Below are 13,246 nucleotides of genomic sequence, written 5' to 3' on the forward strand. Positions count from 1 at the left end.
ACTGAACGTGCTCTCTCGTTACATAGGCACATACACAACGTTTCAGAACCAGGGGTGCCCCTGTTCAGAAAATATGTCGGCTCGCCTTTACCTATGACCTCAGCCCGTTCAGGGCACACAACACCCCTGTTGAGCCCCCGCCACGAGTCTAAGGGTCGCACAACCTTGCGAACGACACGTTTGCGCTCTTGGCGCCAGCTATCACCATTAGTCAGCAGGAATACTTCCAACTCCGGCTGCCACGAGTCCGCAGTCCAAACGTTATCACGCTTCGTCCACGGCGCCCTTGCCAACCACGCGTCAGCCACGGCCCGGCCCCTTCATCTGCCACACAGCAGCGCGCCAGCGCCATCGTAAACACAAGGTGGTAGGCCTTGCCATTCCCCTGCAACAGCACGCCTCCACTAGAAATCGGAGCACCGCTGCCCTTCCGTGTCGCACACAGGACGCGGGGAAAATGATCACAAGAATTCAAAAGCCAGCCAGCCAAAGATGTGTGGGGAAGTGCGCAGTGCTTCTTAAACCATGGCGTCCAAATCACAGCAAACAACGTTGTTCAGCAAGTACCTTGCTGCAGTCAGTCCAGTCGCTTACAGCTCTCGGGGGTGTCTGTATCCTTGGTCACGCAGATAACACGCCAGCCTGGAATACAGACTCACCATTTCAGCAGCTCCCGAGAAAACGAATCACAGTAAGAAATGTGCAACGCCGCACACGGGGCGCTGCGCTACCCAATACCCACTTGCTGCCGCGGCGCGACGCTCCCTGATCCCCTCCCTGCCTCGCTCGCTCACATACGCCGGTAGCCTTACCCTACATGCACCCCAGACCGCTGCACCAACTTGCGCTCGCCCAGTGCTCACTGGCGCTCACGTGTAATCACCGGGCTCTGTATGCGCGTGCGCATGCCCATGCCAGTGCATCATGCATGCTGCCTTGTTATGAAAGAACCTGCGCCTTGCCATCCATATGCTCTCCTTGGACACATACACACGAACCCATCACCACCTGCATTCTTATCCAGTGCCCAGTGCGTGCTTCCAGCGCCTACCCGGGTCCCCAAGCCCTTCTGGCGACCGACGTCTTAGACAACCCAGCGGCCCTGTTGCCAGGCTCTTGACCAGCTCCCTCGCCTGCTCCCGCTCTATTCCTGCCCCCGCGCTGCTCACTTGAAAGCATCCAGCCTGAGCTGCACACCCGGCAGGCTGCTGGTGCCGCCGTTGGCCGCCACGCCGCCGCCCACCAAGTTGTTGACCACCGCCCGCCGCGCCAGCGCCGTCCGCGGGCTATTCCTTGGACTGTTCCTCCCGCCCGCGCCCAAGCCCGCGCCCCCCGGTGTGTTGGTCCCGCTGGGCGAGCCCGCAGGGCTCCCGCCACGGCTGCGCCTGCTCTGCTCGCTGCCGACGCGCCGCACCGCCTCTACAAATGAGTGCTGGCGGCGGTAGTCGTCGCCGCCCTCGGCGCCGCCGCCCAGCTCAAAGCCGCCGTAGCGGTACTCCAACGGGCCGTCGTCCTCGTCGTCAGAGGCGGGTAGCCCCGAGTCCTTGCTCTCCAGAAAGTCGCCTGCGTTCAAGCAAGCAAAAGGGCAGGGAATCGGTTGACACGCGCAGGACACAATGGTGTTTGGAGCAACGGGGCTGTACAATACCCCAGCTGGATGAGTTGTCGCATAAGCAAAGGGATACCACCGTAGACGCGGCCCGCAAGTGACGTAGCTGCAAACTGCTGCGTGCCGTACGCACCTTGCAGCAGCACGTTAAGCATGGCCTGCGTGTGCGGGTCCTCGCTGGGATCGTCCCGCAGACGCTCCTGCAGCTGTCGGCTCTGGCTGCTGAAGCCGCCGGCCACAACGCCCGCGCCCGCGGAGCCATTGGAGCCGTGGGCGCCCGTGCCCGCCACAGCCGCCATTGTGCGCGCGCCCACCGGATACTCCACCAAGCCGCCGCCTATGTTGGAGCTGCGCCGGCCAAAGGCCCCGTCCCCGGATGGCGGCGCCATCAGCACTGCGCTGTACGCCTGCGACGCGCCGCCGTTCCCAAAGCCGAACCCGCCAGCGCTTGCAGCGGAGCCAGCAGTATGAATCATGCTGCTGCCTGCGTACAGCATCGCTGGCAACATGGCAGCGGTGAAGCCCATGCCGGCGGCCGAGCCCAACGATGCTTGCGCCATGCCGTCGCCGTCGTGGGCCATGAATAGGGCGCTTCCATCCATCACAATGCCGGCGCCGTCACCGTCGCCGTCCTCCTCATCGCCCCCTCCGTGCAGCTGCATGTGCGAGGGCTGGTCGCTGTTGTCGAGGGGGTCGGGATGGTCCGGGTCCACCCACGGCTCCGAGTTGATGTCTTCCAGGTAGCCCACGATGGCAGAGGCGGCCCCAGGCATGCCGCCGACGGCGCGTGCCGCCGCGGCGGCAGCGCCGCCGCCCGCCAGATGGCTGCGACTGAGCGACGGTCGCGGCGGCGCACGGCCCGTCCGCACCGCCATCAGCGCGGCGCTGGCGCTCGTGGTGCGTGTGTAGGACACCCGCCCCTCCCGCGCCAGCCCGCCAGCGCCGCTGCCGGCCACAATGTTGTTCTGGAGGCTGTAGCCAAGCAGCCCCGGCCCCAAGCTGGAACTCACGCCGCCGCCCCCGCCGCCGTAGTAGGCGTTGTACGCCGATGAGCCCCAGCCCGCTGCCGACGGCCGCGCGCCTGGCGGGCCGCAGTTGTGCTCGATGCTGAGGCTGATGCGCTTGGTGAGGCGCTGGCTGACGTCCACCTTTTGGGCCAGCAGGCACGCCTCCTGCAGTCGGTTCAGCGCGCTGGTCACGTCGCGAGCATCCGTGGCGAGGGCCATAGCCGAGTTGGCAGGCAGCTGGACCACCACGGGCAGAGCTGGAGGGGGCGCTGATGCGCCTGCGCCAGCTGCAGCGGAGGCGCCTGCATTCAGTGCGTTGGCGCTGGAGACGGTGCCGTCCGGCAGCGCAAAGAAGAGCGCGTTGGAGTGCCCCGTGTACCCCACGCCTGTGCCACTGCGGCCACTGGCGCTGATGCGAGCGTAGAGCGGGTTGTTCAGCGTCGCGGCCGCGGCAACGGCGGCGAGGTCGGCACCCGGCGGCAGCGGCGCCAACAGGCTGCTGTTGTTGGCGGTGTCGGACTCGTCGCCCATCATCACAGAGCTCAGCATTGTGCTCAGCTCGCCTTCGGCTGCTCCAGCCGCTGCCCGTGGCATCATCCGTGCGTTCGCACCGCCGGCTGTGTGCTGCGACAGGGCTCGGGAGCCGTGGCCCCCTGTGCCCGTGCTGGTGTCCCCAGGGGCGCCTTTGCCGGCCGCCGCTGCATGTGACGTGCACTGCCGTACATACGAGCCCGCGCCTCCAGAAGCGCCGCCGACGCCAGTAGCAATGCCAACGCCTGGCGCCGATGCCTTCACCGTCGTAAGCGCGCACGAGCTGGGGTTGTTGTCAGTCGTCCCCAAGCCCATAGTGGTGAGGCCCACGCCGGCGCCGTTGCCGCCAGGCTGCCGAAACTGTGTGAGGCGGCTGGAGTCACTGCAGCGCGATGGCGCATAAAGGGAGCTTCCAACCCAGTCGCATCGCGCGCCCGCCTCGCTCGAATCGGCAGACGCGGCCGCGGTAGCTGCTGCAGTAGCGGCCGCACATGCCGCCGCCGTCGCGTCCGCTGCGTGAGTGGGCTCTGGCAACGCTTGTGTTGACGGCTGCCGCTGCGCCAGCGGCTGTGGCGACTGCGGCGGTTCTAGCTGTGCCAACGGAAGTGGCGCCGACAGCTGCTGTGGCTGCGCCTGCAGCGCATGCGCTTCCGGCGGCTGGCCCTGCTGCGCCAGGCGTGCGCGTGGCGAGCCGTGCTCTAGCTGCGCCGACAATGTCCGCGCACCGAGCTCTCCTCCCGCGCGCGCTCCCGCGCCTGCGCCCGCGCCAGCCGCTGACGCCTGGCTCACCCCACACCGCGCCCCCAGCGAGCTGGGCGAGGCCTCGCCAATGGCCCCAGATGGCACCACCGGCGCCCTGCCCGTTTGCCCCGTGCCGAAGCCGTGCGCCGCGAGGCCGCCGCCCGTGAGGGCGCTAAGCATGGCGGCGGAGTTGGCGTGCTGCTGCAGCCCACCGTTCCTGTGGACCGCCGCCAAGGCCAGGCCGTTGCGGCTGGGCCGGCCCAGATCTATTGACATGACGCTCCGGTCCACCATGAGCTGGTGGTGGTTGTGGTGGTTGTGGAAGTCGTTAGAGCCGTTGGCTGCAAGAATCGCCGACTGCGACGACGGCGGCACCACTGCACTCGCGGTCCGAGCGACCAGGTTCATAAGGTCCGTCGAGTTGCGGCCCAAGCGCGAGGACTGCGGGCCGAAGCTGCCATTACAGCCGGCGCCACCGCCGCTCCCAGCGGCGGCAGCGCCTGCAGCGCCGCCTGACACCTGCACCAGGACCCCCGAAGTGCTGTCCCGGCATCGTGGCAAGCGGCCTGAGGTCAGGCAGGAGGGCGGCAGGCCGGTCACGGTGACGTCGTTCTTGCTGAAAAATATGGTGCGCCTGCCGCCGCCGGGGCCGCCAGGGCCGCCGCCGCCGCTGCTGGGCATAACGTACTGCGACAGCGCCGCCGCCATGGCGCCGCTTGCGCCTGCGCTGGAGGCCGCGGCGGGCGATTCGAGAAACGCCGCCGCCGGCAGCGCCGCCGAGCCGCTGGCGTGGCGGTAGCCATTGCTGCTCGTCGCTCCACCGCCACCTCCTCCAGCAACGCCCAGGGGCATACTGCTGATGCCGCCCGACAGCGCCGCTGCCGTGACTGCCGCAATGCTGCCCGAGGCCCCGCCGACCCCGCCGGCAACAGCTCCGGCCGGCCCGTACTCTGCATTGAACATCCGCGACCGCCTGCTGCTTGCCGTCCCGTGCAGCCCGCCGCCTTTCCCGCTGCCGGCCCGCGACACCTGCCCATGCACCTGCTGCTGCCCTTGCTGCTGCCCTTGCCCCTGGCCGGTGCCCCCGGTCGCGCTTTGGGTGATGGAGGACGTGCGCGCGCCCACGCGCAGGTCATTGTAAGAGGCACTGGCCCCCACGCCGCCGTGCAGGCGCCCCAGCCCCAGCGCCTGAAGCGCGCGACCGCCGCCGCCGCCCGTGTTCGCGCGCGACATGGACTTGGTCGACGGCGACGCCAGCGGTGCCGGCAGCGCCGACGCCGCGGCGATGGCGCGGTCGCTGGTGCTGCGCGGCGTGCCCGCCGGCGAGCGCATGTTGCCCTTGCTGGTGAAAGGCCCAAGCACCCGCGACAGCGACCCAGATTTCCTAAAGCTGCCGGTGGCTGCGCCCGTGGGGTGCGAAGTGTACTCGCCGGCACCAGCGCTGCCGCCCGTGGCCCCCGCCTCTGAAGCTCCCTGCTCCGGCAACGCGTCCAGCGCAGGGCTGTCGTGCCGCACTGACGACATGGAGCGGCGTTGCAGGCTGTGCGCGGCGGCACTGCTGGGCGGCCCCGGCGGCCCCGGCGGCCCGGCGCCGCTGGTGTATGCAAGGCGGGAGGAGCCCTCCCGGCTGGCGGCCTGGCGGGAGTACTCGCGCGGGGCCACGTGGCCCGAGGCGCCGTCCGAGCCAGAGCGCACCGAGCGCACGCTGTCCTGCATGGCGCGCACGTCCGTGTCGTACAGGCTTCCCACCCCCGGAGCGTCCTCCTGCGTGAGATTTTTGGGAGGCAGGGGCTAAAGATGCGGCAAGAATGCGGGTTTTGGTGGGTTTCGCGGGTGGGGTAATGATGCTCGCAGGCGAGGGGAAGGCGCGTTCAGGGGCAAGCCCGACAGGAGGTGGCGCGCGGCAAGGACTCACGGTCTTGGCTGCCGCAAAGAGCTGCATGTAGCGTGCCGTCGCGAGCTGCACAACGTCCGCGTCCTTCCGCGTCCGCGAGCCAGCTGCACGAGCCCGCTCCGACGAGCTGACGTCCCATCCTGCACCGGGCACCATCGGCAGCGTTGGCATTCCGGGTCAGCGCACCAGGACAGATCGGGGGCAGCAACCGCGTCCTTGAAGTTGGCTCAGCTCAACTCTGGGGCGGCGAGCTGGAAGAAGTCCTCGACGGGAGCCGCATCACATCGCCTTTTTCGCCCGTGCAGCAGTCTGAAAGGTAGTCGCGCGCGCTCACCTGAGTTCCGGCTGCAAAAGCTCAAGATGGCACTTGCTGCCGCTGGTCTTGGTGAGGAGCTTGAGTTTTGCAGTGCATTCGGCTCGTCGAGGCTCGCCGTAGCCCTGCGACGCGATATTATCTTGAGTACCGCAACCCATATTATTTGTTTCTGTTGGTCCTCTTACCCCGAGCCCCCAAAGCACCGGCAGAAGAATGCCATTCTTGCCCGTGCCGGTGCTTGCAGTCGCGCTGCTTAGCCGGGCAAAATATTTCAGCAACAATAAACAGCAGCTGTGTTCATCCTAGCCCGTCGTAGCCGGGGCGCCAAGCCGCAGCTTCTTGCCAATTGAGTTTGCGGACAGTGAAGCTCCTATAGCGCGCAAAGAGTATGCAAGGTGACGCCAACTATTCCAAGGCCTATCAAACTGGGCTCGGCGCCGAGCTAGCCCAGAAGCGGTGTTAAGTGCGCCCTCGCGCCCGTTACTCTCAAGAGGCAAATCAGTGCGTGCGGAAGAATCATACAAGCTATAATGGATGTGAGACTGTTCCAGACTTAGCCGGATTAGAGGCTGGGCCCATCTTAGGCCACCCTGTGCCATGCGCCGTGCCAGCCCCGATAGTTACGCCTGGGGCCCGGTCCCCAGCACGCGCGCAGCGGTACGAAGGTTCCTGGGCCCAACGTGCAGTAGAGAGCCGTGCTTACAAAAGCCGTGGCATGCAAGTCGCATACAGCCCAGGTTGATGCCGTCCTTGTCGCAGCCCACCATCTCACAAAGTCGCCTCTGAAAGTCTTCGCACCTGCCGTTGAGCAACGTTCTCAATATCCAACAGCGTATCTTTTCATTCATCGCTGCCGGCGCGTATGAATGCGCTGGCCCGGAGGTCTGCCACGTGAAAGGAGTCCTGCACATCCAGATACGGTAGCTGAGAGAGCAAGCACTTGCGGCAGCCCACACAAACAGCGGCCAACAGTTACCGGGGTGATTCCTTGATGCAGGCAGTGCAGTGTGGCATACGAAATCTGCGAAAGGCTGAGTGCAGCCACGGGAGGTTGCACCGGTGGAGCAAGGGGTGCGTAGAGCGGGGTAGAGCGTACAGGTTCATCCCGCTCAGTCCCGCTGTCAATGCCTTCGCTCGCGCTGTGATGCGCTGTCAGCTGTGCTGTCACGATGTGGCGCGTGGCACGGTTCGCGTCGGTCAGGCTGCCGTAGATTTACGTGTATGTCAGAGCTGTGGGCTGGACCATTGGAGGCCAGTCAATTTAGGACTGTTACGGACCGCATTAGTTGACGCAGTCATCAGCCCGCGGGATATCGTGTCACTCTGTCAGTGCAGTGAGCGCAGGCAGGTGTGAATGAAGATATCGATCGGCATGAACACAAGCCTTTGGGCGCAACTTTTCGTTGTGCGTGGGCGTACCGGGGGTGTAAAGCGGCCAGCTATTGCAGCCAGAACGGCGCAAGTTACGTCTGCGGGGGTTACACGCATGTAGTGCACGCGCACGCACAGGCGCAGAGGAAAAACTTCCGTGCATATGGTACGGAACCTGTGCTGCAACCATGCACCGCTGATATCCCCGCAACGCTACGACCAGCACACGCCGCGCATGCTGTTATGCACAAGACGCCAAATCAAAAAGCGAACACCAGGTCCCGGCAGCCCCACCAGCCACTGCGGCGCATTAGACCTCAAGCTGCATCACACGGGGTTACTTAGATCAGGGACAGCTCCTCAGAGTTGGCGCGGGCGCCCGACTTGAGCTTGACGTAGGCCTCGTGGGTCTCCTTGATCACGTTCAGGGTGAACTCCTTGTTCATGCACTTGTTGTCGTAGCCAAACTTGTTGGCGGGCTTGCCGTCAGGGATTTTGTAGTCCCGGAACCACTCCAGGACCTTCTGGATCTCACCCGGGAAGTGCCTGCAACGCAAAAGTTAGCATATTTGGCGTGTTAGCTAACACTCAGCGAGAAGGAGAGCGGGCGGTCGGCGACCTCCCAAGCATCCCGACATGTCGCCAGCCCGGCCGCGACCCGAGCCCCAGCCTCGCGCATTCCCACGCCTGTAGCTTGCACGGTAAGTAGCATAATGCACTGGATGCGCTTGTCAGCTGTGCGCGAGCTGCCCGCGATCACGCCCGACCCGACCCGACCCGACCCAAGCCTGCACAGAGCGCTCCCGCACTGCTGCTTCCGCATAATATTCAGCATCAATATAGTATAAGTATAAACTATATAATCATGTCCGACCCGCAAACCCCCGCCGCGGCGCCCCTCGCGAGCGGCGCGACCCCGGCCCCGACCTCGCGCATTCCCTCGCCTCTGCCGTGCACGCTCTGTAGTATCATTATTTAAACTAAGTGCGTTCGGCAGCTGCGCACCACGGGAGCCGGCCGCGGCCGCGACCCCTCGCCATCGGCGAGCTGCCCGCGATCGCGCCCGACCCAAGCCGGGCGCCCTGCCCGCTCCGGCCATTACAAAGCGGTCCCGCACTGCTGCTTCCGCATAATTCAGTATAAATTATATCATTATGTCGGACCCGCAAACCCCTGCAACGGCAACGCTCGCGAGCGCCGCGAGCACCAGCACCACACCGGCGAGCGCCCGCGCGCGCGCCGCCCCGACGCGCTTCGAGCCCGCGGGCACCGACCGCAGCCCCGCAGCGCGCCAGGCCGGCAAGCGGCGCCGCCTGGAGGCCGGGCTGCAGCTGGCACACGCAGCCGACCAGCTCCTTCGCAACGCCTTCACCTGGCACCCGCTCAGCTTCGGCGGTGCCACCGCCGTGGTGCTGACCCACGCAGCGCCCGGCTGGGACCCGGCGCCCGCCCTGGCGCTGGCGCCGCTGGGGTCGTGCGTACCACGGCTTCATGCATATGCTGCCCAGCCGGACGAGCCTGTTGCCCAGCCGCGCCGGGCAGCCGATACTGCTGGTTGTCCTCACTTCCTTTGTCCCCGCCTCTTTGTCCTTGTCGCCCTGCCATGTTCGTTGTCTGGTCCCCTTGCCCACTTGCACCCGCCCCTTGCCACTCCCCTGGCCCCAACGCCGACCCAGCCCCGGGGGTAGCGCTTTACTCACTTCTCCACGTCCTCGACGTCGTTGCACAGAGCCGCCTTCGGGTCGTCAGCGGAGATGGCGATGACCTTCCAGTCCAGCTCGCCGTCGTCGATCATGGCCAGCACGCCCACGGGCTTGACCTTGTACACACCGCCGCGCTTAGCAGCGGCAGCACCGATCTCCACAACATCAACCGGGTCGTTGTCACCCTGGGGGTATCGAAGCAAACATTGCAGGTTACGCGTGACGGTCCTTGCAAGGACTCCCGCTGCATCCCCTACACCCGCGTGCTGCTTGGACGCGCCATGCCAATCCTGCCCTCCCATGCTGTCACGGCAGCACCGCAGATGACCCTGGTGCTGACACGCGCAGCCCTTGGTGTGGATACACGCTGATTCCCGCACGCACCGCGGCGCCCAGGGTGGCGTCGGTGTGGCCGGGGTCCTCCCAGGTCTGGGGCAGCATGCCGTAGTTCCAGTTGATGTTGTACGGGTAGAAGCGGAGCTTGCCCTTCTTCACGTCCTGCTTGATGGGGGTGCGGGGCTCGTCCTGTTGGGGGTAGGCACACGGCCGAGCCACAGCAGAAACGGTTGGGTTAGGAGGTAGCCATGCTTAACGAAGTCCCGCGGTCGTTGGGATGGTGCTCCTCCATGGTTATTACCACTATCCAAGCGCCATAAAAGGTGTCCCGCGCGTCTCTGCTGCTCTGCTGTACCACCAGCTGCCTTGCTTACCTAGTCTGCTTGCCAAGCCGTATCATGAACTATAAAACTGTCATTCTTGCCATGCCAGCTTACGACCTAGTAAACTGTCATTGCTCCTGTACTAGCGTCTCCCGCTGCCATGCTGTGATGCTCAGGCTCAGTTCCTGGCCCTTGCCCTGGCTTTCACAGTCTGCCCCTGCTCCAGCGCCCGCCTCGCGCGAGTCCAGACGGTCCTCACCGTGGCGACCTCCATCTTGGCCGAGGTCTCCTTGGGGATCTCGCAGATGTAGTGCAGGTGGCCGTCACCGGCGTAAAGGGGGATCTCGTGCCAGCACGACACCTCCTTGGCTGCAGAGCGGCAGCAGGTAAACGTTGGGACCAGTGTCAGCGGGAGGTAGGGTAGGCCTTTGCAACAGGGTGAGTGATTGCGGGTTTGCTCCCGAGGGCATAATTGCCTAAGGGGAGTTGTATTAGCCGGAGCAAGGCTGTGAAGGGTAGTGATATGGTTGCGACGCAGCTGCCCAGCGCGGAGCTGCTGCGAGCACAACCTGCCAGGGCGTCTTACACGGCCACACCCCAGACGTCCTGTCACGTTCCCTGGCCTGTGGTACGAGAACAACCCACTCACCACCCTGCTTGAAGAACATGCGGTACTCCAGGGAGTCCTTGGGGCCCTGTAACGAGAAGAAGAGCGCCAACGACTTAGCGACCGTCCATGCTGATCGAAGCATGCCAAAGCATAAGCTCGCGGAATCGAGCCCGTCTCGAGCTTGAAATGGCTTCGTACCTTCTCCTCCACGCTGTAAGCAGTGATCTCAGCGCTGGCAGTGGTCACCGAGCGCACGCGTTGGGCGGGGGCGACGCGCACAGGCACGGCCTGGCGGAAGGCCTGCATTTTGGGCGCAATACTAATCACTTTAGCTGTGCTGTTTGATAGAGCTGCGCAAATGCCCACTTGCTGCAGAAGCTCCTCAGGCCACGCACCTTGCGGCCCATCGCGGCCGCGCGCAGGGAGGAGCGGATAGCCAGGGCCATTTTGCTGGACAGATAGGAACTGACAAGTTCCTGATCTGGTGTGTGGGCGACGACGGGAAAGGCGACGGTGCAGGGGAAGTCCGCAAGTCGATAAGCTGGTGCATGGAGAGTGCCGGCCTCATCCCCGGCCCGGATTCGGTCGGTCCGTGAGGCCCCTCGTGGAGCAACCATGCTACCTAAAGCTTTGTCACGATACTTGATACAATTGATCAGAGCGACTGGTGCAAGCATTACTGCAAGCAGAGAACGAATAATTGCTGTCGACAGTTTCGCCCGGGGGGCTAGACACGCCGTGCATGACTGTTGGGTGAAGGCATTTTGTAGAAATAAAAATTGACAAGGTCAGGGGTGTCGACCAGAGCTAGAGAACAATGTCGTTCCAGATTTACCGCAACACGTCTGTGGGCGAGAGCCTTATGGAAACCATCGAGCAAATGGCACAAGAGGAAAAGCTTACGGAGGAGATTGCATTGGCGGTGCTCAAACAGTTCGACACGGTGTGTTGGGGAAGCGGGGTAGCTTGGGTGCCCGGTGCCGGCCAGAGCCTTGCTGGCGCCTGAGTTACTGAAGTTGCACTGTTGGGGTACGAAGCTCGTGTCACAAGGGAGGGATCCGTAATGTGTGGGACCAACAGGGCAAGGTACCAGTTCTGGGCGTGTCGCAGCGGTTGGTAAAAGTAGGCCAGTGAGGCAACCACACCCATGCCTGGCATCCGACGAAGCAGCACCATGCTCCAGACTTGCAGCGTATGGGTGCCAACCTTGCCTGTACTATACACACTCTAAAGCCTGTGCCCTTGGGTCACCACCAGCGTTGGGGCCAATGTGTGTGAGACTTTGTGTATGTGTCCCACACGAATTGCGGCTCCATCGCCCCACTCCGCCGTCACAGTCCATGTCCAAAGCCATCAAGGAGTTCGTAACGGGCAAGGCGACCATGAAAGCGAACATGAAGACGTACCACTATTATGAAAATGTAAGTCCGGGCTGCCTTCATCCATCGAGTATTACCCGGCGCGGGCAGGGTCCTTGGCCTTGTCTTGGCTTGCCGCCGCAAACCAACTTCTGTAGGCAACTTCTGCCATGCCTTGGGATTTGGTCGTCGGTGCCACCCATCAACGCGCCGACGCAATTCTGTGCACATGCGCGCTGCTGAGGCCCGACTCTCGAGTCATAAGGACAATCGGACAGCCCTGGCCCGCTCAAACACGCAACACTGTTGACGCGTCACCGGTCCGGGTTTCTATCCCCGTCCACACACAACATAACAGGTGTGGACTTTCAGCCTGGAGAAGGTGGAGTTCAAACTGAACCAGGCCGGCAACGGCTCCATGAATGGCGCGCAGAGCCTGGCGTGCGACACAGCCAAGGTGGTGGTGGTGGACGCCAAGCTGGGAGAGGGCGAAAACCCGACGGCCTGAGCGGAGTCCGTAACAGCAGCGGAAGTTCCGACATGGATTCTCTGTTGCGGTGGCGTCGGGGCTGGCAGCTGCGTCCAGCTAATGGCTGAGGTGGAGGCACAGGCAGCTGGGAGCTAGAGGAGAAGCGGCGGGGCGAGGCAAGTGGTGGGCAGCTATGTGGCCGCGCACTGGCAGCGGCTGCTGGCACGCAGAGCGACGGTGCGGGCGGCAGCGAACGTCCGTAGCACTGCAAGGCGGTGGGGCACGGCTTGAGTGGGAGGGGAAGCGCTGTGCCATGGGAGCATGCGCGGCGGCATCTTTGGCCTGCGCCACCGTGGCAGGGCCGCATTGGTCCCCGCACCGCAACGCGCAAACGCATGGTCGGCGCTGGCTCCGCAGCTGTCCGCGCTGCAAACGGCACATGTATCATAGCTTCTTCGGACATTGCATGACATAGCTTGTTGTCCGAAGTGTAGATGACTGACTGACGTTTATGACGCGGCCATGAACGCAGATTACGACAGCTCAGCTAGCACGGTAGCGCAGGTGTATGAATTGACGCACGTTAGGCACAATAGGCAGGATGCTGTAGGACGGGAATATTTATAGTAACCAATACTGATACAGGCGGGGGCGCATGTATGCGTAAGTGAAGTTGCGGGATGAATGGAACTGATGGAAATCAGGCAACGAGAGAGCTCATGGAATGTCCAGTTGGGGGCACGGAGTCGCTTTTGCCATGACAGAGATAGGGGAGGTAGCCTGGCCTAGACGGATGCGGTGACGTTTGCCCCAGATGCTCAGTTGCTGATGACTGTAACGGTTTCAAGCATTGCGAGAGTGCCCTTACTGGTGCGCGCGTGGGAGGTGCCATTGCGGTGATGATTGCGCCACAATCTGCGCACCTGTGGCTGGCTTGTTGCCGTATGCAGGTATGCTGCAACTCTGCAGGTTCAGTAG

General features: G+C 63.9%; 3 protein-coding genes across 3 annotated transcripts; 1 reads left to right on the forward strand and 2 right to left on the reverse strand.

Moving 5' to 3' along the window:
• Positions 1 to 6: 6 nt before the first annotated feature.
• CHLRE_10g424050v5 (uncharacterized protein) lies at positions 7 to 6,624 on the reverse strand. The gene is made up of 5 exons (XM_043066524.1): positions 6,284 to 6,624; positions 6,117 to 6,220; positions 5,804 to 5,922; positions 1,743 to 5,652; positions 7 to 1,563 (listed from the first exon to the last, which is right to left on the reverse strand). The coding sequence occupies exons 1-5, from the start codon at positions 6,316 to 6,318 to the stop codon at positions 1,166 to 1,168; spliced, it is 4,566 nt and encodes a 1,521-aa protein (XP_042919921.1). The 5' UTR covers positions 6,319 to 6,624; the 3' UTR covers positions 7 to 1,165.
• A 734-nt stretch (positions 6,625 to 7,358) lies between these two features.
• Positions 7,359 to 10,932, reverse strand: CHLRE_10g424100v5 (uncharacterized protein). The gene is made up of 7 exons (XM_001702525.2): positions 10,837 to 10,932; positions 10,640 to 10,741; positions 10,481 to 10,526; positions 10,091 to 10,200; positions 9,557 to 9,697; positions 9,170 to 9,357; positions 7,359 to 8,015 (listed from the first exon to the last, which is right to left on the reverse strand). The coding sequence occupies exons 1-7, from the start codon at positions 10,885 to 10,887 to the stop codon at positions 7,811 to 7,813; spliced, it is 843 nt and encodes a 280-aa protein (XP_001702577.1). The 5' UTR covers positions 10,888 to 10,932; the 3' UTR covers positions 7,359 to 7,810.
• A 132-nt stretch (positions 10,933 to 11,064) lies between these two features.
• Positions 11,065 to 13,118, forward strand: CHLRE_10g424150v5 (uncharacterized protein). The gene is made up of 3 exons (XM_001702692.2): positions 11,065 to 11,384; positions 11,779 to 11,862; positions 12,158 to 13,118. Exons 1-3 carry the CDS (start codon positions 11,259 to 11,261, stop codon positions 12,305 to 12,307), a joined length of 360 nt encoding a protein of 119 aa, XP_001702744.1. The 5' UTR covers positions 11,065 to 11,258; the 3' UTR covers positions 12,308 to 13,118.
• The last annotated feature ends 128 nt before the right edge of the window (positions 13,119 to 13,246 follow it).

This window comes from Chlamydomonas reinhardtii, chromosome 10 (genome assembly GCF_000002595.2).
Source record: "Chlamydomonas reinhardtii strain CC-503 cw92 mt+ chromosome 10, whole genome shotgun sequence".
Lineage (NCBI taxonomy): Eukaryota > Viridiplantae > Chlorophyta > Chlorophyceae > Chlamydomonadales > Chlamydomonadaceae > Chlamydomonas > Chlamydomonas reinhardtii.